Source organism: Pipistrellus kuhlii, unplaced genomic scaffold (assembly GCF_014108245.1).
Source record: "Pipistrellus kuhlii isolate mPipKuh1 unplaced genomic scaffold, mPipKuh1.p scaffold_m20_p_5, whole genome shotgun sequence".
NCBI classification, from domain to species: Eukaryota; Metazoa; Chordata; class Mammalia; order Chiroptera; family Vespertilionidae; genus Pipistrellus; species Pipistrellus kuhlii.
In genome coordinates, this window is record NW_023425551.1 from 80,468,387 (window position 1) to 80,488,654 (window position 20,268).

Below are 20,268 nucleotides of genomic sequence, written 5' to 3' on the forward strand. Positions count from 1 at the left end.
CTGGAAGGAGCCTGCAACCTAGGTACGTATCCTTGACCAGAATCAAACCTAGGACCCTTTGGTCCTAACTCTCTATCCCTCTCTCTTCCTCTCTGTAAAAAAATCAATAAAATATATTTTAAAAATAAAATAAAATGGCTGGCACCAAGACCTTGACATTTTTTTTTAAAAAAAGAGGTCTTTACTGAATTAACTCTGAGAAATGCTGTGCTAATTTGCTTTTCTGTGGGAGTAAGGGAAGGAAGGGACTTAAGCAAAAGCATCTTTCTATAACCAATTTTCCCTAAATTTAAAAAAAAATATATTTTTTATTGATTTCAGAGAGGAAGGGAGAGGGAGAGGGAGAGAGAGAGAGACGGAGAGAAACATCACTGATAAGAGAGAATCATTGATTGGCTACCTCCTGCATGCCCCCTACTGGGGATTGAGCCTGCAACCTGGGAATGTGCCCTGACTGGGAATCACACCCTGACTTTCTGGTTCATAGGTTGGTCCTTAATCACTGAGCTACAGTGGCCAGACCCTAGATTTTTTTTATGGAAGATGCAGAAGACATTACATCTCCTCATCTTCCCTTTGTCTTTCCCCGAGGTGTGGGTAATACTACAGCAGTGGTTCTCAACCTTCCTAATGCTGTGACCCTTTAATACAGTTCCTCATGTTGTGGTGACCCCAACCATAAAATTATTTTCATTGCTACATCATAACTGTAATTTTGCTACTGTTATGATTCATAATGTAAATATCTGTGTTTTCTGATGGTCTTAGGGGACCCCTGTGAAAGGGTTGTTCGACCCCCAAAGGGATCGTGACCCAGAGGTTGAGAACTGCTGTATTGCAGTCAGGTGGGCTAAGGCTTAAATTTCAGCTTAACCTCTGGGAAACTTCTATAATTCTCTGTGCCTCATATTTCCAAATTATAAAGTGGGAATGATGAAAGTACCTAATTCACAGAGCAGTTGTGTGTATCAAATGAGAATATTCATATGAGCACATAGCATGTTGCCTGCACATTGTTACATACATGTTCATTAAATGTTGGCCATTGTTGTTATTTATAATCACTTGCCTTTAAAATCTCCTGGTGGTTTTCAGATGCATAGAGCCGACCATCCCGCACAATGTCTTCTACCAGCTGCTCATAGTCCTCTGCAAAGTCAATCAAGGGGAAGAGCTAAGGGGTGGGAACCCTCCTGTTTCCCTTGCTGCACCCCTCCCCCCCAGGCCCTTGAGCCTTCCCTTTCTCAGCCACCTCCCTGGCTCTCCTGCCCTTGCTCACCATCATAGGTAACATAGGGGATCTGGAAGCCACGGGCACTGTTGGCCTCGCTTGTCTTGAAGTTGATCCAGAGCTTCCTGGAGCGGGCTGTGAAGGCGATGGGGCGCTCGTAGGTCTGGCAGGTCTCATAGGTCGTGATGGAGGATGGGGAGGCTGGGAAGGCAAGCAGCATGTCAGGGAGCAGTAGGGCCTGCTCCCCAGGCCCTCCTGGAGCGAGGGCTGTGGGAGGAGGAGTCATGCTGAGAGGCGTCACCTGTGCATGCTCCGTCCCCACCCCCATACATATATGGTCTCCCACCCCCTGAGCTTGTTCCACAATCCTCTCTGACATCCTGGCACTCACAAAGTGGAAGAAATCTGACATTTAAATGAATGGAACAGCAAAAGTGCTAGAGAAGGACAGTGGCACCACTGGAGTTCTAGTCCTAGTGCTGCCTTTCCTAACCATGAGCACCACCGTTTTCCTTTGTTCGCTTCTCTCCTCCCAAGGCCTCCCTGCCACTGCCCCAATTCTTCCTGAACCAGTTTCCTCTCTTTCCCTCCCAACCAGATTTGGATTGCCCTTCCCTGGCCCAACTCTGCAGCCACCCACAGTTCTTTCTCATGACGAGGACGTCCCCACACTCGTCCTCAGATGGCAGGAAGATCTCGGGTACCACGATAAGAATCTTGCGCTTTGGTGGGGGGTTGATGTTCCAGACGCACTCCACGCCAGCTGGGTAGTTGCCTGGGTAGTTGGGGGACTCGATATAGCCAGTGAACTCACCCAGCTCCCCACCACACTGACGATCTGTAGCCAAGGGCAGTGGACAGAGCAAGAAAGAGAAGTGAAGTCAGTGGGGAAATGGGTTGGGGAAATGAAGAGCTCTGAAGTAGAAATCAGACTCATGTAGGTAGCTAGCCACCTTTCTTAGCTCATCATCCATTCTCCAGGTTTTGGGTCCACCTTCCCTCCTGCTCTTTTAGTACCTTCTTATCTCACCTCACCTGTCTTTGCCTCCCCATTACCTGTCTGCAGGGAGAGAGTGCTACAGGGCCCATCCCAGCAACTGTTCTCGAGCCTGAGTGAGTTGGGGAGAGACAGAGGGTGGGACGTCCCTGCCCATCCACCTCCCAGGCCCGCTCCCTGTTGGCTTACTCCCACCTTCCTTCTTCCTGTGCCCACTGCTCCCGGCCTCTCTAGCCCCCTTTCTGCAGCCTGGCCTGCACATACTCTTGCACTGGGCTACACTGGTGGAGCCATCGAAGTCAGTGCTGGTGTTTCCTGGACAGCGGGTGCAGAAGTTCTGGCGGAAGTCAGGCTGATAGGACCCCATGGCACAGCGGATGCAGCGGTGGATGCTGGTGTTGTAGTAGTGCCCAGGGGAGCACTGGACTGCAGGCAAGGGGAAAGGTAGCCGTTAAGGTGGCAGGCGAGTGAGAGTTCTGGGACATGGGATGGGCAGGACACTAAAGACACCACAGTTTCTCCCAGAGTCCCAGCCTTTCCTGGTCATGCCAGAGTTCCCGGCAGGGAAGGCAAGCTTGACAGCAGTCGGCTACAGAGTCAATCCTTTTCTTTCAGGCGCTGAGCACCAGAACGCGTTTGTAGTGTTGGGGAGACTGCCACCAGTTTTCCAAAGGTAACTTATTGTTATTTATCCCCCAATTCCCAGGCTCATGGCTGCGGTGGGTCAGGACGGGGCCTCGGAGCAGGATGGTGTGGGTGGCCAGGCAGCTAGGCCTTTCTTGGTTTGGGGAAGACGGCGGAGCAGCAAACTTGGGTCTACTCTGGAGGCTTGGAGAGTCTGGGGAAGGGCCTGGGGAAGGGAAGTCTCCTGCTGGGGTGAGGAGCCTACTCACCTTTGGTGTCACAGTCTTGGAAGGAGGTGGCCCCCTCGTGCTTGGTGGTGAGACCCCCGCCACACGGAAAGCACAGAGTCCGTCCCGCTTCGGGTTGGTAGGTGCCACGTGGACATGGCTGGCAGGGCTTGAACCCATCTACAGAGTGCTGGCCCGGTGAGCACTGACCTACAATGAACCAAGGGCCCGACTCTGATGGGGGTGGTCCTGGTCGTCCCTTTGGGGTCACCCAGTCTCAGGGGACAGAGGCACACAAACAGGATGTTCACTAGGAGAGGAGCCTGGAGCCTGGGCCTGCCCTTGGGAATTCCCATGCCCATGGGCATCCCAGTGCCCACCCTACCCCACTCTGCATTGTTTGTTCCCCTGGCACCTGCACATGTGGTGACGTTGGTGGCTCCAAGAGGCCCGTGGGCATCACTCCCAGGGCAAAGGTCGCAGGAGAGCTGCCCTTCTCTCTCCTGGAAGGTGCCCGCTGGGCATGGCACACACTGCTCCGTCTGGCCGTGGTAATACGTTCCCTGCGGGCAGCTGACTGAGGGAGAGTCGGCTGTGCTAGCCACCCACCCCCCTATTTCCCACCACCCAGGCCTGGGACTCCCCTTCCCGCTCCCCCAGATTTAAGGAGAACCTCTGTCTGGAAACAGAATATTCTGCATGGAAGAATCAGGGGCCAAAGCCTTGTGCAGGAGGGTCGTGGCCCCACCTGTTGTCCTAGATTTCAGGACTAGGGAGGGGCAGGAGGTCTTGGCTGCCTCACAATTTGAGAGATGCAACTGAGGCCGTCATGAATTCTGCTCTGAGCCAGGCCCCAGGTGGGTCTTCCTATTCCCATGCTCCCCTGTATCCCAGCAAGCTCCCTTACCACACTTGGCCCCCGCGCGGTGCTGCCCAGGCCTACAGGCCTCCACCAGCTCAGCTCGCTCCCCAGCTACCGGGCCCGGTTTGTGGGCCAGCTCATAATCAAGGCCTGCCAGGCGCAGGAGAAAGCGGTCCTGGTTGATGGACTTTCTAAGCATCTTCAGGGACCCTTTCAGCCGCCGTTCCATCCGCTGTCGGAGGCAGGGCAGCCCACAGCTGGCTGTGGCAGGTGGTGGTATGAGCCAGAGGAGGAAGAGAGGAGAGTGGCTGTGAGCAGTAGGGAAAGAGCAAAGCTAGGGGCTACAGGTGAGAGGGCTGGCTCCTGGGCTTGGCATTAGGCAGGGTCTGCCCCTAGTATAGGCTCCACCCGTCCCCCTTGCTGTTGAGACCTGTGGTTTCCCTACCTCTGCCCTCCCTTCCTGCCCTCCTCCAGCAGTGCTCCCAGGCCCACCTGTGGTTTCTTCGGCTCTGACCTCTGCCTCCAGTTCTAGGGTGAGCCGAGTGACTTCCTTGCCTGGAGGGGTCCGGGCCCTGCGGCCCTTGCCCTTCCGAGAGGAGTCACACTTGAGGTGGATGAAGGTGACCTGGCAGTCGGAGCAGGATGCAGCACCTGGGGGAAGGCCTTGTCAGCCCAGGGCCCCTCCTGGGGGGGCGAAGTCCTCCCCCAGCCCTCACCCTCCACCCAGGCTGGCCCTCCTCACCAGCGCTCCGCCTGCCTCTACCTCCTCTTTTACTTGGTTAGGAGAATACCCTGGGATTTCCTCGGGCTCTATGCCTACATCTGCTCTGGCCCCTGCTCTTTCTAGAGTTCAGGGCCCAGTGGGTTTTGGGCGATCTCACTAAGCAGAAGAGTTGAGGGGTGGAAAGGGTTTGATGGCCAGACAACCTATTGGAGTGGGGTCCCCAATCCAAACCTGGCCCCAGGATTCTGCTGGCCTCCTCCATTTTGCCTTTGTTGCGCAGGTGCAAACGGCATTTGGCGTCTTTGATCTTGAAGGAGGCCCGCTGTTTAACCGCCAGCACTGCAGCCTCTAGAGGGATGGGAGAAGCTCAGCAGAGCCTAGGAGCCCCGGGAGTGTGAGAGGGCTGCTGCGGGGGACGTTGAGAAGCTGGGCAATAATCCAGGGCTTGGCTGGAGGAGAGGGATTACAAAAGCCAAGGCAATCAGATGCTAGGGAAGGGGGAGCAAGGCAGCCGGGCTGGAGAATTGCAGAGCAAAGAAAGGGGATCCAGAAAAGAGTAAGGTCGGGGTTAATGAATAAAAACCGGGGTCAGTAAGCAGGAGAGTGGGGTGGGAACAGGCCTTCAGCTGGTGCTCACCATGGCAGTGGCTGGTGTTTGTGCTGTTCCCGGGGTGGCCCGCTCGGGCCGGAGCGGCCTTGGGGCTGGGAGTGCCACAGCTCACCGTGAAGCCGTTTTCCGACTCTGAGAGAAGGGGGCTGTCACAGCTCTGACCTGCCCCCACCCCCTCACTGGTTGGACATTTCCAAGGGCAGCAGAGTTGCTGTCTGAACAGCCAGTCTTCCTCCCCAGTCCCCCGACTCCCTGGAACCTCCAACAGCCCCTCCTATGTACCTGGCAAAAACCGGGCCCGGGAGGGGCAGGTCAGGGCACAGGTGTCCTTCTTGCCAGCGCGGTTGCAGCTGAGCATAGCTTTCGAGGCACCAGGACTGCTCTGACACTTCACAGGCTCTAGGAAGGGAGAGAAGCTGAGGAGGAGCGGGCCTGCTGTCCTCACCCTCCCTCAGCTGGCAGTGTGGAGGAAGAGAACGGGCTACACGCAGAATTGTAATTGTAACTAACACAGAGACCGATAAAGGGATAAAAGGTTATTTACCGGACCCTTCATGTGTCTAACAAGGAGCTACGCTCTCCACCCCTATCACTACTTCACTTTCCTCAACATGGAATGCTTTGCTTTCCAGAACCCCTGAAATGGTAGTGCCAGCTTCGGCCAGCAGAGGGCGATGCCCACCTGTGCAATCCTTGCCATTCCAGTGCAGTCGGCCCTGGCCTGCTGGGCAGGTACACTGGTAGCTGCCAGGAGTGTTGATACAGCCAAAGCGGCAGCCTCCCCGGTTGATGCTGCACTCGTCCACATCTGTGGGGAGCAGCAGGGAGTCACCGACAAACATTGGTGGGGGAGAAGGAGGAGCCAGGGAGTGGGCAGTGGGTAAGGACCTTTGGTTAGAGTTCCAGGCATTTCAAGATGACTACCGGTCTGAGAAGGGGTCAAGCCTAAGACTTCCTTTCTTTATCTCTGTCCACAGTCAAAAGAATGACTGAGAAGTGGCCACGGTGATGAGCTTCTTAAAGCCTCCCACTGCTACCTACCGGCGGGGCTCACATTGGGAGCTAAGGACAGGAGTCTAGGGGAAGCGACGGGGAGGGGAGACAGACATTTTGGAGGCAGGATGCCAGTCCCTGGTACCTGTTGTCTCAACTCCTCCCATTTCATCACGATGGATGCAGACATGGCACGTGTGCCTGGGGATTTGCCACAAGCCAACTCAGGGGCTTGTTCAGCTGAACCGTGAGGAGGGAGAGGGGCCTGGTAGCTGAGGGTCCAAATTTGCTGGCTTACCCCCACAGTGGGTGACTCCATACAGCAGGTAGCCATGATGGCAGAGGCACTGGAAGCTTCCCGGTGTGTTAACACATATGTGGTCACAGGTTCGATCAAAGGAACACTCATCTATATCTGGAAGAGCAAGGATTCAAGCCAGAGTCTGTCTTGGGCGACTTGGCCCTGGGACCCCTTGCTCAGGTGAAGGGCCCAAGTGAGAGGCCTTGGCTCTCTCCTGAATTAAAAGCCCTACGTAAGGCAACTCAGCAATGCTCCCCATCCCGGGCCCCTCCGCTTGGATCCCTGGAGTCAGGAACCACGAGCCCGGATGCCTCTGGATCAGGGCCACTACGTGTGGTTAGGATGGTCAGACCCTGCCCAGGATAGGGATTGGGGTGAAACCCACCCTCACTCTGCCAAGCCGTGCACCCAGTGTGGAGCTGGGCCGTCCGGAAGGCGCACATTTGCTAATTTGCAGAAAGTCTCCACAGTGTCTGAGACTTTCTTAGGCTCCGGCCTGCTTGAAACTCTCCACCCCAAACCTGTCCAGGACTTTCTCCTTGGCCCAAGTCCACTCACCCTGGCAGTTCCTCTCATTGATGAGAAGCTTGTAGCCCTTCTTGCAGCTGCATTCAAAGCTGCCCACCGTGTTGCGGCAAATGTGGTCACAGCCACCATTGTTCAAGCGGCACTCGTCTATGTCTGGGGAAGCAGGACAGAGTAGAGAACATCAAAGGCAATGCTGAAGGCCGGGGACAAACAAGGACACAGGATCACGCGCTCCCTCACGCTAACATCATGGAGAGCCCCGAGCCTGCCCCTTCTGACTCTCCCATTTCTTCCCTGTTCAGGGATTGTCTGTGCCGTTAGCAACCTTTCCTCAGGCTGAGTCCTCTAAAGGGACGCAGGGGAGCCAGGTCAGGCCCTGGGTAGCTGCCTGGAGCAGGAAGTAGGTGGGCTTTTGACCAACAGGGCTAGTCCATGCCCTTCACTCTGCTGCTGGTGGCCCTTCTCCAGATGGCTGGAGGATGGGGTTTATTTCCAAACCCCCCCCGCCACCCCCCTCCCTCCCCCCGCCTGCCACAGGCGCCCAGCAGGATCGGTGAGGAGATGGCACAGAGACGTGCATAGTCAAAGGGACAGCTCTTCAGAGGGGAAAAGCCAGCCAGTGAGGCTGGGTAGCTGATGGGGGAGGGGAGAGGGCCAGGCAGGGGCTGGACTGGGAGAGATCTGGAGAGACTCAGGCCTGAGGCAGCTTTCAGCACTAGGAAGGGAGGGGGGGGGCGGGGTGAGCAGCTTCCTTCCTGAGGTCAAGTTCCCCAAGCTGGTGGCAGACAGGACCCAGGCTAAGCACCCCTACTTGGGGGAGGGGCAGCCCTCCACTTCACTCTCAGCATACCTGTCAACAGTCCTTCCCAGCAGGAAACCTCTCAACTCTGGCTGTCTGACCTGCTGCCCCAGCCCTCCCCAGCCCTCTGGGCCAGCTGTTGGCCAAAAGACACAAAGAAAGAGCCCAGACCTCCTTCCAGTCCTCCCTCCTGCGACCAGGGAACAAGCCCTGATGAATCTGTTTTCAGCATGGCTGCCCTGCACTCCCCAACCTTCCCGTAGACCTGGCTCATTAAAGGAGAGGAAAGAGATGCCCAGTGTGGGAAAGTATGCCATAATAACAGCTAACCAAAGTGTTTATCATTTGTCAGGCCTGTTCTAAGTACTTCATAATTTATAACTCCTTTAATTCGTACAACCTTCTGCAAGCACCCTCATTGTGGTAAAACTCAGGCACAGAGATGCAAGTTACTTGCCCAGGATCACAGAAGGAAGCTGAGGCAGAGCGAACCCAGGAGCCAGGCTCCAGAATCAGTGCTCCCATCCGACAGTGAGCCTGTTCACAGGGAAGGCCTTGCCCATGTGGGATAAGAGGGTATGGAACATACTTCATGCACACACAGGCTCAAATATCCTTCTAGATCCAGGGACACATGTAAATGGCATGTTCATTCCCAAGAGGGTTAAGGATCTGCAGGGGACAGGAATGGAAGTAGGGGAACCAAGGTGGTGTAGGGCCGGGGACACTAAGGGACTGGCTGGACTTCTGTGCCCCTTGAACAGAGATGGGAAAGGTGGGCAGCGGACAAGCCTTAGTTCTGACCTCAGTTGTTTAGCATCAGGAGCCTCCAGGGGTGCGGGAGGTTTGGTCCCATCACAGGGACCCTCTCAGTCCCCACCTCAGCCCCTTCCCCTCACGCCCGTCCTCTGAAGCCCCTCACCTTTGCAGGTCTTCCTGTCTGGCTGCAGCATGAAGCCCACAGGGCAGCTGCAGTGGACACCTGTCGCTGCGTCGTGGCACTTACTGTCGCAGCCCCCGTTGTTGACAGCACAGGTCTCTGTTTAGGAGGGAGGCCAGGGATGGTAACAGGTTATCAGCCTGGAGGAACCCCAAACTCTAGGGTGACGGAGAGCACGGAGGCCCGAGGGCAGAGGGGAGGCCTCGGCTGCCTCCCTGTGCTTTACAAGGAGCAGTAAGCGGAGGCTCCCAGCCCCCAGCCCCTCACAGTGCAGCCAAGCAGTCCACGTCCCTGCCCCCTACTTGATTGAAACAAGGTGGACAGCAGTGAGGCAGGTACAAGCCAGAGCTGTCAGGCAGGAATGTGCTGAGGGGTGGAGGAGGCAGAGAGGGAGGGTGCAAGGAGGGTGGGAGCACTCGCTACCAGGGAATGAGAAGGGGCAGACAGGAGTTCCCCCCTCTTTCCATTGACTACCTCTTTGGAGGGTGAGAGTCATGGTGGGATAATCCTGGGGAGAATGAGCCTGGTGATTCCTAAGACAGCTGATGGCCACCGATTCATCCTTCCCTGCCTCCCTGTCCCTCTGTTTTAAGAACAAATCCAGTTCAGGACTGGCTGCTGGTCCTCAGAAAAGACGGCAGTCATTTCCCAGCCCCTTCGAGGCTACCCACAGCTCCTCCCAAGCCCTCCTTTTATTGTAGTTCCGGGTGGAGATCAGCGGGCTGTTCCGTCATTCTACTTTCCTGATGGGGAGGGCAGCAGAGGGGGCAAAAGAAGCAGAGTCAGAGCAGGAAGGGGTAGGAAGGCAGGTCAGAGAGTTACAGGACCTTAGCGCTGTCTCTTCTGTCACCCCCTCTGGACTGGTAAGTTTCCCTTTGCTGAGAGGTCGGAGTAGGGATTTATGGATGGGTCACTTGCCCTATTTTCTGAATTCAGAGCAGGAGAAAAACAGGTTTAGCAGCTGAGGAGTGTCAGTGAGGCAGGAAAAAACCATCAGCTCAAATCATGCCAGGCCCTGCACAGGGGCTGTGAGGAGTGTGGGCCATCTTCTGGGCCTAGTTTCTCCCATCAGAGAGACAAATCCCCAGGCCTCTGCGAGGGAGAGAGGAGTGGTTCTCAGAGTCAGAATGAGAAAGGCACCAGAGAGGACTATTGCCTTGAATCTTTGACTTCAAAACTTCGGCCCCACCTTTGTCACTGAGGAGGCCAGCAAGGCTGGGGTACTATAATAGAAGGCCAACTGCCTGGGGGCCCTGGTCATGCCTGGTCTTCCAGTGCCCAGGTTTGGGGCAGCCACAGTGGGTTCTCCTATGTAGCCTTGTCTCTCCTGGGGTTCCCCAAGGTGATGGGAGGAAATGGAGGGAACCTGAGTTCAGGCTCCATGCCCCGCCGTTCCCCCAAAAACGCTCTTAGCATAAGAAGAGGTGCCCCAAGCCCAGAACAGTGAGAGGGGAGCAGAGATCCTGTGCGAGTCAAGGCAGACTCAGCCGAGCTAGAAGGCGGCAGAGCCAGAACTCAAATTCAGGCCTGTCTGAACTCAAAGGCCATGGTCTACACCCCATGGAGGGCGCGGAGATGCGGGATGCTGGGACTGTACTACCGTGGGCACGGAGCTCCGAGGAGGGTGGACAGTGGGCTGAGATGGAGCTGCTGGGTCTTCAGTTGTGTAGGAGGAGAGAAAGGGAGGGCCGATGGCTGGGCAGGGTGAGTGTTAGAAGGTGGGGGAGGCTCAAGGTAGAAGAAGGGGCAGGAGAAAAGGAGAGTGATAGGGTCAAAGACAAAGCCAGCACGAAGGCTCCTGGGCAGCTCTCGGGGACTCAGAGGACATTTGGTGGGCCCGTGACCAGGCTGCCAGGGGAGCCCTGCTGGCAGGCCGGGGCAGCCAGGCCGGGCCCAGAGGGCATGCGGTTAGTGGGAGCCCCAGCGGGTTAGCCTTTCCCCTAGCAAGCCAGTGAGAGCAAGCGGAGAGAGCAGACATATTTACCATTAGAAACGGCCTGAGGGGGGATGTGCTGCTCTAGCCGCCTTTCCCCTGTTTGACATTGTAAAAAAGCTGTTTAGATGCTGGGCAGGAGCCACTGTGGCCCACGAGCCCCGGCCCCTCCCCACCCTTCTCCCCAGGCCCAAACCGCTGTCCCCATATGATGAGCCTGAGACTCCAAACTCACTCCCCAGCCTGTCCTGCCTGGTATCCTCAGGGAAGCTGGGCCCCCACCAAAGGACTGATGGGGAAGTCTCAGAGAGGGCAGTCACACAGCGTGCCAAAGGCAGAGCTGGGATCCACCCTCGTCTTTCCAGCGGCCAGGTCCCAAAGGATGCCCACCCTCTGCTCAACTACACTGTGTCCTGACGGCCCCGGACAGTGAAGCCCCCGCCTGCCAGGGCGGGAGAGAATGAGGTCAGGGCAAAGTCAGTAAGGGCTACTGGAGACGAAGATGAGGATCATGGAAAGAACATGGCTGTGGGCTCTAGAACAGCCTTGTGTGCTCTCTTCTGCCGCACTTGGCCGTGGCCTAGAAGGCAGAATGGGTCTTGCATTAGAGAAGAGCTCAAGCTTAATAGGGTATTTCCCAAAGCAGCCGTGCCCAGGACCACCTGCTGAGGGACCCACCCTCACACGGGCCGCGCTCCGTCCTGAGGCATGCAGCTTTCCCGTGGGACTGCATGCAGTTCTCCTGCGAGACTGGGGGGGCGGGGGGAGGGGGGAGAGGGAGGAAAGGTGTGGAAAGCAGAATTAGATTTATGAGGAGAAATGAAAGAGCTGGTACAATCAGCCTAGAGAAGGCAACAGGAAGACCCCAAAGGTTCAGGGGTCTTTGAAGAGTTAGTTCTGAGGGAACAGAGCAGGGGAGGTTTACTTAGAGAACTTTCGAGCCCTGGGTGCCAGTCTCTGGAGCAGGTGCTGCGGGAGACCATCTGCTCCCGTTCTTGTGCTGAGGAAAGGCCACACTGTCTGCAGAGACCGGTGGGTCTCTGGAGTGAGATGGGGGGCAGCTTGACTGTGTGTCATGACTGTCTTAGTCGTGTTGACTAACGGGGTTCAGTTAGCTGACTGTCATGACTGACAGACAGAGGGGCTGCGTGCACACTTCTCGTCCCCAGCGTGTTGTCGCCCGCAAGGCAAACTCTACCCAGGAGTACTGTGCCCGCAGGCTGACTCGCCCCTGCCTGGCCAGCCCTTCCTTCACTCCCGCTTCACCTCTCAATACCCCGAGAGCACACAGTAATCAGCCTTCACGAAAGACCTGAAGACTAGGGATTCGGAGTTAGACGCATCCACGGTACCTGAAGATGCGGGAAGTAAGGCCTAGGAATTCTGGGAAAGGGATCCGGTGTTAAGAAGGCCCCAGAGCAGGGCAAGAGGATGGGAGGCTGGCATTGAGGTGAGAGGCCAGAGGCAGAGCCCAGAGGGAGTCCCCCTGGAAGGTGGTGGAGAGAGAAGTGAGGGAGCGGAGGGGAGAAAGGCTACAGAGGGAAAGACCCTGGAGTCAGAAAACTCCAATTCAGAGCTGGGTGTTCGGAAAGAGCACTCTGTCCCCTCGGCTCCAGGGGGCCAGTGGCTGTGACAGCGCCCGTCTGACCTGGTCCGCAGTGCCTGTGGTCAGGCCTCATCCATCCTCCTCCCCTCTCAGCCACAACCCTGGCCAGCAAGTGCCTCTGCTAACAATTCCCAGGTTGGCAGCTTTATCCTGGATGAAGAGTGTGGTGGCGCTCCCGGTGGGGTGCAGTGGAATCAGTGGGAGGAGAAGGCCGGGGAGACCTGTCTCTCAGAGCTGTCCCTGTCTCAACGTGGCATTGTCCGGGTCTTCAACTCACCAGTCCTCCTGCGCCCAGCCCGTGGGCTCCATGTGCTCCCCACTCCCCCGGTTCCCGAGGACCCTTCCCCTTCCCCCATCACAGGTGGACTGCGTCCTCCACTGGCCTCACCCACCGATGCATGTCTTCCCGTCGGTGTGGAGCACAAACTTGACGTGGCAGCCGCAGCGGGGGCCCTGCTCTGTGTCATCGCATGTGTGCTGACAGCCACCGTTACCATAGTTGCACGTCACTGTGCAGAGAGGGCAGGAGGCCTGTCAGCTTGCTTCTCCCTGGGTACCAAGTTCTCCAGAGCTCAGTCACTGGCCTTCCTGTCGGGCTGCCTCTCCCCTGCTCCCTTTCCCTCCCACCTCCTGCTGCTGAGGCCCCACGCCCACCTCACTGTCCCCCCTCTCCCGCTGCCATCCCAGGGATCTCACATTTACAGTCCCGCTGGTTCTTGGTGAGCTCGAAGCCAGGGCGGCATTCACAGGCAATACCCCCTTTGGGTGTCTCCCGGCAAATGTGAGCACAGCCATGGTTCTTGTTCATGCAGTTCATTCCTTCTAAAACGGAAGAGGAGCAGGGTGAATGCTCTGTTCTTCGGGACGCCACGAGGAAGAGGAACTAGAAGGAATACCTGGGGCCTAGGAAATTGGGAGAATTCCACAGGATGGAGAGGAGATGGTGTTCAGAGCCATTCGGACTGACACCCAACCTCCAGGAAACCTGTGTGGTCACCTCCTTCCAACCAAAAGTTAGTGTCTGCTTGTTGTCCAGCACTGTGCCAGGGACTGGGTGGGTTTAGGAAGGACCCGTACATAAGATAAATATAGGACATGCATATTTTATGTCCTCAAACTGGGAAGAAAATAAGTAACTGCAGGTGGAGTAACTGGATAACGCCCACATGATTCTATTCAACAAATAGCTAACTCACTACGTGCAGGGCAGGTGACTGGGTTCTGGGGATACAAAGAGGAATCAGACACAGTCCCTGCCCTCAGAAATGTCACAGTCTAGTGGGGAGGGAGCCCCAGAAACAGACAACACAGACCCACTATTCCTGCCTGACCCTCCCAAGGAATGCAGCATCTGTGAGGCCCTCTCATAACAGCGGCTTAGAGCTCAGCCATCTGCCATGAATTAGGAGCAAGAGGCACCGGCTCTGGATATAGAGGACACCCCACACTGGCCCCAACCCCAAAGGAATTCCTGGTTTTGCTTTAAGACAGAGTCTATCTGCAGAGCCTTAGGGTGGGTCAGCTGAGGGACAGAGAAGGAGCCAGTGGAGCTGAGACGAGGGGGAAACCTAGGGGATACTGAGGCAAGCTCCCAAGGGATGGAGGGGGGAGTGCAGGCAGCAGGGCTCCGCCCGACGACGGCTGACCTTCGGGCCGCTGGATGCAGGTGTGCTGGTTGTCGCTGAGGAAGAAGCCTTCCCGGCAGTGGCACTCATAGCTACCCATCATGTTGACACAGCTCTGCTGACAGCCCCCGTTGCCCTCGGCACACTCGTCCACATCTGTTCAGGGGAGCGCTGGGTGAGCCGTGGGGTGCAGCCGCCAAACAGTGGGCACAGTCTTACGAGTCAGGCACACACACCTCCCCTCCTCCCCAGTCCAACACCCAGCCTCAGGCCAGGCAGTTCTCACCGCTCAGCTCCTGCTCCGCTCCTGAAGAGGCCACCCTAAGAGAGCAGAGCCGGGGAGCGAGCACGTGGGGAGGGACCTGTGAACATGGCTCACTTAGGTGAAGAGCCTCTTGGGACTGAGTCTGAGGGCAGAAGAGATGAGGAAAGAAGGCAGAGAAGAGGAACAGTGATGAAGATACAGTGGAGGTTGGATGGGGCGAGGGCCTGGGGGCAGCTGGTGCTGATAAGAGCCAGGGAATCAGAGAATCTGGGACATGGCTCCATGCACAGGGAGGCTATGGCCAAGGTGCTGAGGTGGGTGAGGCAGGGTGGGGAAGGCAGTGGCCTCAACTCCTTGTGGAGCAGGGACAGGCCACGCCCGGTCCTTCTTCCCCTCCCCCCATGCCTGGGCTTGCTGCCATATTTCTAGCCTTTCTCCTATTTTGGTTTAACAAAACACAGTCTGGAGCTTGGCAGCGAGGGGGAGGGGAGGGCGGCAGGAGCTGCCAGGGCATACCCAAATCACCACCCCCAGATCTGAGCGCCAAGCTCATCCCAGGTCCCCCCTCAATGCCTCGACTGTCTCTATGCTCCCTACTTGCCCTCCCAAGTCCAGTTTTCCTTGGCCCGGGAGGCATGAGGGAGATTGGCCCCCACAAGCAGCAATTGGGATCTGGGCTCCTGAGGGCTTCGTCTGCCCTCTCCCCATCCTCTTTGTTGAGCCTCAAAACCCTGCCCTCTCGTCTCTGCCAAGGGCCACGGGGCCCGGATCCGCAGGCTCCTGCCTGAGATGCACTTGTCGGGAAAGCCAAGGAGGGGTCCTTTCCTCTGCCTTGTCCCTGTCCCTGCCCCTGTCGCCACCCTGTTACTTCTCCCACCCGTCTTCCCGCTCTTGCCCCATCCTACATTCCATCCTTCTTCGCAGCTGTCACCCACCGGTGGCCTCGGACCACTAATGGTCCATGAGGTCCGAAAGGTGGGTGACCGCTGCTGCTCTGTTCCCTTCTACTCCAACCTCTGCTACTCTGGCCAAGTTCTTTCCTCAGATCTCGGTGGGGAGACTGAAGCCACCCAGAGCCTGGAGGACGTACTCAGGGTTCCCCTAAAAGCCAAAGGTAAGATCAAGACTTAGAGCCCCAACCCGAGAGAGTGTTAGATAGACCCCTTCCCTACCTACTCACTCCCTTATCTGCTGGTTGATTTTATAAGGAAACAAGACGATAGAATCGGGGCCTAGAGAGGTCAAAGGCAACCAAAGAACTCAGATGCTGATGTTCACAGTCCTGCAGGCAAGTCCCTGCCCTGTCCCAGCATCGCAGCTCCTCTTTCCAAAGGAGTTCCCCGGGGGCGAGGGGAGCCTCACGGGACTGGGCAGACAAGGGGGGCTCTCCTCTGGTAACCACAGTGGCCAGGGCTGCGGAGAAGGGCCCAGCAGGAATCGGGGCTTCGGGGCCTGGTAAGGAGTAGAAACTTAGAAGCCTGGTCCAAGGAAGGAATGTGGCTGGGTTTGAAGGCAGCTCTGTCACCAGGAGGCTCTCCTCGGCCAATGGGACCTCAAATAATTCCTCAAATTATCCTGCTTTTCTAGTACCGTTCCTGTTGCTTCTCCTCCTTTCCTGGTCTATTCTTCCAGGCCCCCTGTCTGCTGTGGCCCAGAGGGAAAGAATCTGGGGAAGGACCCTGGGCTCACATCTCACATCTTTCTATGCGTGGGACTCAGTTTTTCTACTTGGGGGAGAGTCTGACATGGTGCCGGCAAATGACAGAAACTAATGTTGAGTTTAGTTACTTATAGATTCTCCTCTTTCTGATCCAGTTCCTGGGACAAGGAGGTCAGGTCAGACTGAGGCCCCAGAGCCGAGGAGAGGGCGCTGGAGAGTTCAGAGGGCGCTGGGCAGCAGGGGAGCAGCAGCGTGGGCGATGTCCTGTGATGGAGCACTCACCCTGCGCCAAGGACTGTCCAGGCTCCTTACACATGTTCTCTCATGGGGTCTCACGGAGCCCTTTGAGCTGAGGTGCCCGGAGACTGACTCTGCCCAAGGCCATTCCTAGTGAGCAGCAGGGCAGGATCTGTCTTCTGCCACGGGCTACGCCCACCACTGCCCTCTCCTCTGCTGTGCTCACCCAGTGCAGGACTAGTTCAACCCCGTGCCCGTCTCAGAGGGGAGACGGACCTTGTTCTCTATTTTGCACTGTTTTTGGTCACTTTCCTCGCCTTGTCTGGGAAATGGGGAATGCTGAAACACCGCCTTCCCCACAAGACTCACTGCCCTCCCACACCCTCCCCCTTGCTCACCCAGACAGTTGTGTCCATCATGTGCCAGGTGGAATCCGTCGTAGCAGGTGCATCGGTAATTGCCGGGGATGTTGACACAGTCGTGCACACAGCCTGCGTTATCCTCGCGCTCACACTCGTCCACATCTGCGGGCAAAGGGGAGCGAGGCCGCTGGACCCACCTGTGTGCCCCGCTCTCCAGCCCTGGGCTCAGCCCTGTCGGGGTCAACCGCCTTGTCTATGTGAGTGAGTGTGTGTGAGTGTGTGTGTGTGTATGTGCACGCACACTTACAGTTACTTTCATACTATTTTGCATTTTGCTATTTTCATCTAAAATCAAACATTTTCTCATATTTCTCCCAGCCTTTCTAGTTACCAATGTACATGGGTGCAAACTATTCTATTGTGTCACTACAACATTTGTTTTTTTCTCTGTTGTTAGACTCCTTCCATTTACTTCACTATCATAAAGCATCAAAGAATATCTTCTCTTGTATGTTATTTCTCTGAATTTCCTTTGAAGAAGTTCCTAAAAGTCCTGGATCAGAGGATATCAATGCCTTTGGGATTCCTCTCCTGAGGACACAATCACTTTCCCAATCACATTGTCACCAGGAAGTAAGAGTGCACCTGCCCCGAAGCCTGGTCAGCCCTGAGGGTCACTGACGCAGAGGCTGCTTCCTCTGCACAGCCTCCCGAGGGGGCCTGCTTCCAGGATGAACCCATCTGTCCTCACGCTTTGTGGTGTAGGGGCCTGAAGATGAGGCTCCAATGTCAGGGACCCTCGGGCCTCAGTCCCGTGATTCTGACCCCTACACAGCCCGGTGTGTCTGGCTGTGAAATAGTCTGTGCAAATTAGAAAATGGCGCTCCCTCTGGGAGGAAATAGCTCCGCCCCTCCCCGCCTCCATCAGCCCCCTCCCCAGGCCAGTGTCACGCAGGGCAGCCCCAGGCAGGGCAGCCAGCGGCACTGCTCTCCCCGCCGTGGGCGCCCTCCCAGCCTCACCTTTGCAGTGTTTACCGTCGCCAGTGTAGCCAGACTTGCAGATGCACTTGTATGACCGGGGGGTGTTCTGGCAGATGGCATCAATGTGGCAGCTGTCGGTCCCCTCCACACACTCGTCCACATCTGGAGGGCAGAGGGTGTGCCTGAGGCCCCTGCTGATGCCTCTCAAAGGCACCCCAAGTGGCCCCAATGGTGAACCCCCCTTTCCTCCAGGGAGGCAGTGACTCCTCCCGAAGCAGGTGCCCTCCCACCCCCCTCTGATTTCACAGTGGCCTGCCTCTGTGATCCTGGAAGTCAGAAGAAAACCCATTTCCCTCAGAAATACTTACTCCACACTGACAGCTAGAATGCCACCATCTGAAACACTCCTCTGATTGAAAAACAAACAAGAGCCCGTGGACTGGGCAGCACACTTGACTTGACTAGCACTATTCGGCCTAGCGTGCCGTGGGAGCAGGCTTGGGGGAGGGGAGCGGAAGGGCATATCGGCAGGGACCTCTGGGAAGGGGCAGGGTCCAGGCCATTGGTAATTAAAGGGGAAGCCAGGGGGACGGAGCACCTGAGAAATCCTCCTTCCTCATGATTCTACCTGCACCCAGGCCTGTTTCCACTTGCCCACTATGGTGCCAGGAATCCTTCCAGGAGAGAACTCCATCCTGGAAGAGTTCCCTCGGCCCCGGTGCTGTCCATGCCATAGGGACCGGAAGCTGGCCGCCGGCACCGACACCTGAAATCTGACTCTGCTGACCCAGGCAGGCCCATCCATCCCACCATCGCCCGAGCTCTCCCATCTCACCGCGGTGCTCCCTCTCCTGACCCTCTGACACGAGGTGCCACTCACAAAGCTGTGCTGGATCTTTCCAGCAAAAAGAGGATGGTTCAGAAAGGCCAGAGGAAGAGTCATTTGTCTCCTTTTGGCAAAAGACTGCCTCTCCTGGGCCATGTTTTGGTGCGCCTAAAGCTGAACTGAGAAAGGGGAAAGGGTTTCATTCAGTGGAAACCGCTCTGCAGCGTGGAGATCACTCTGCCCATGCAAAAGGAGACGGATGAGAAACGGGGAGCAGGATGTGGCCGAGCGCCACGAGGCAGCAGAGACGAGGCTGGTCCTCAACCCTGGCTGCACGTGAGTCCACTCCCCCAGGAAACGCCCGAGCACCCCCACCCAGGATTCTGGCCAACTGGCCGCCTGGGGCCTGTCCTCAGCTTTTCCTGAAGCTCCAGGGGAATCTAGTCTGCAGCCAGGTGCAGGATCTGCTAAAGCACATGTGTCAAACACAAGGCCCGCGGGCCAAATCCGTCCCGCCAGGCCTTGCAATGTGGCCCGCACCGCGCTGTCATCACTGCACTCTGCTGCGTTTCCATCACAATGACAGTTTATGACTGTTCAGTAAACCATTCGGCCCGCGATTTAGGCTGGATTTTAGATTTTGGCCCCTTCTCTGATTGAGTTCGACACCCCTATGCTAAAGGGACGAGCGGAGGAAGAAGCGATTACTTCTGGCTGTAATTGGGAAACGAAGTAAAAAATACATAAAAGACTATAAACATAAAGAACTATAACTTCCAAGTGCGATCTGTGGACCATAATTGCCTGGCTTTTGTTGAAATGCAGATTCTCAGCTGTATTACTGAACTATTTGAACCCAAATCCTTACGAGGCTTAATATATTTTTCACTGAATGGATGAACATGTGAACCAGCAATAACTCCAATTTATACACACTCGTGAGTCCTAGCTTCCCACAGCTGGCTGGCCTCTGCTTTCGTATTTCAAGAAGCACCGAGGGGGCAGGACTGAGGAGGCTTCCTGGAGCCAAGAAGAAGAGTGAAATGTGGAAGAGCCCCAAGTCCTGTCCCACATCTTCTGGGCTTCTCGTCAGCCCTGTCTCCACCTTCCAACTCTCTCCCAATCCTGTGCGCAGTGCCCCCTCTGCGGGCGTCCGTCCCAGGCTCAAGTCCAGCTCTACCGCTTCCTCGTCTTCTTACTTCTCCCCCCTCAAATGGGGGTGACAGCACCTCCTCAGGGAGAGCTGTGCACACTTGGTAATTTGTGTCTGGTCAGTAGCAGGTCCCCTGAGATGACGGGAAGGATTAAATCACTGTTCAGACAACAGGTGCTCAAGGACCATTCTGGTGTTAGCTGCGAGGCACAGGCGGCTGTTCACGTTAAATTAACTTCAATCCAGTTCCTCAGTGGCTCCAGCCACAGGCCCAGTTCCCAGCAGCCACCGTGGCTGCCGGCTGCCAGAGTGGACAGCACAGGCACGGAGCGTTTCCAGCTCCGGGTCAGGGCCCCCCTGGGCCCGCATGGCCAGAGACACTCCCCAAGCAGCGGGGCTCCCGTTGGGTTGGAGACGGGATAAATGTTAGCAGGAGAGGAAATGCCACGTGTGGGTACATTGTGAAGAAAAACAAGGCGCCCAGAATTGGTTCTTACTCTGTCCCCACACTTACACATACCCTCCTCGGAGGGCAAAGGTATTTTTAACAACTAATTCCAAATGCTGAGTGGCTTAGGGCTAAATCCCTCCCCCCTCTCGGGCCATAACATTTTGTTGAAGAGCCAGGGGTAAGGATCCCTCCCCTCCCATCCTCCCCTCCCATCCCCCTGGCACATGCATCCCTCGGTGGGGATTTTGTCAGTTCTTGTTGGGTCCCTGCAGGAGGGAGGCTGAATGACCACCTCCTTTCCTATTGTAACCCTGTAAGTCTTAGAGGTGGGCA

The 20,268-nt window shown here is 56.4% G+C and overlaps 1 protein-coding gene and 1 long non-coding RNA gene across 8 annotated transcripts in view; one reads left to right on the plus strand and one right to left on the minus strand.

Annotated features, from left to right (window-relative positions):
* Positions 1-20,268, minus strand: part of SCUBE3 (signal peptide, CUB domain and EGF like domain containing 3) — a 35,099-nt gene that overhangs the window by 4,822 nt on the left and 10,009 nt on the right. Inside the window, exons 2-22 of one of the 7 annotated variants that reach the window (XM_045572741.1) lie at positions 17,545-17,667; positions 16,561-16,686; positions 14,022-14,156; positions 13,072-13,194; positions 12,768-12,884; positions 10,821-10,868; positions 8,819-8,935; positions 7,128-7,250; positions 6,567-6,683; positions 5,958-6,083; positions 5,558-5,674; positions 5,303-5,407; positions 4,897-5,013; positions 4,434-4,592; positions 3,987-4,202; positions 3,495-3,656; positions 3,122-3,289; positions 2,493-2,654; positions 1,872-2,069; positions 1,280-1,432; positions 1,070-1,149 (exon numbers count right to left, since the gene is read on the minus strand). In XM_045572741.1, the coding sequence (XP_045428697.1) occupies positions 1,070-1,149; positions 1,280-1,432; positions 1,872-2,069; positions 2,493-2,654; positions 3,122-3,289; positions 3,495-3,656; positions 3,987-4,202; positions 4,434-4,592; positions 4,897-5,013; positions 5,303-5,407; positions 5,558-5,674; positions 5,958-6,083; positions 6,567-6,683; positions 7,128-7,250; positions 8,819-8,935; positions 10,821-10,868; positions 12,768-12,884; positions 13,072-13,194; positions 14,022-14,156; positions 16,561-16,686; positions 17,545-17,667 (2,792 nt within the window). Of the gene's footprint in view, positions 1-1,069; positions 1,150-1,279; positions 1,433-1,871; positions 2,070-2,492; positions 2,655-3,121; positions 3,290-3,494; positions 3,657-3,986; positions 4,203-4,429; positions 4,593-4,896; positions 5,014-5,302; positions 5,408-5,557; positions 5,675-5,957; positions 6,084-6,566; positions 6,684-7,127; positions 7,251-8,818; positions 8,936-10,820; positions 10,869-12,767; positions 12,885-13,071; positions 13,198-14,021; positions 14,157-16,560; positions 16,687-17,544; positions 17,668-20,268 lie in introns of all 7 variants that reach the window. The other 6 variants (XM_036413292.2, XM_036413291.2, XM_036413296.2 and 3 more) reach the window with 6 other exon arrangements.
* LOC118705087 lies at positions 79-12,242 on the plus strand. Its single transcript, XR_004983597.2, has 3 exons — positions 79-832; positions 10,540-10,544; positions 12,232-12,242. It is a non-coding gene; the product is annotated as an uncharacterized LOC118705087 (long non-coding RNA).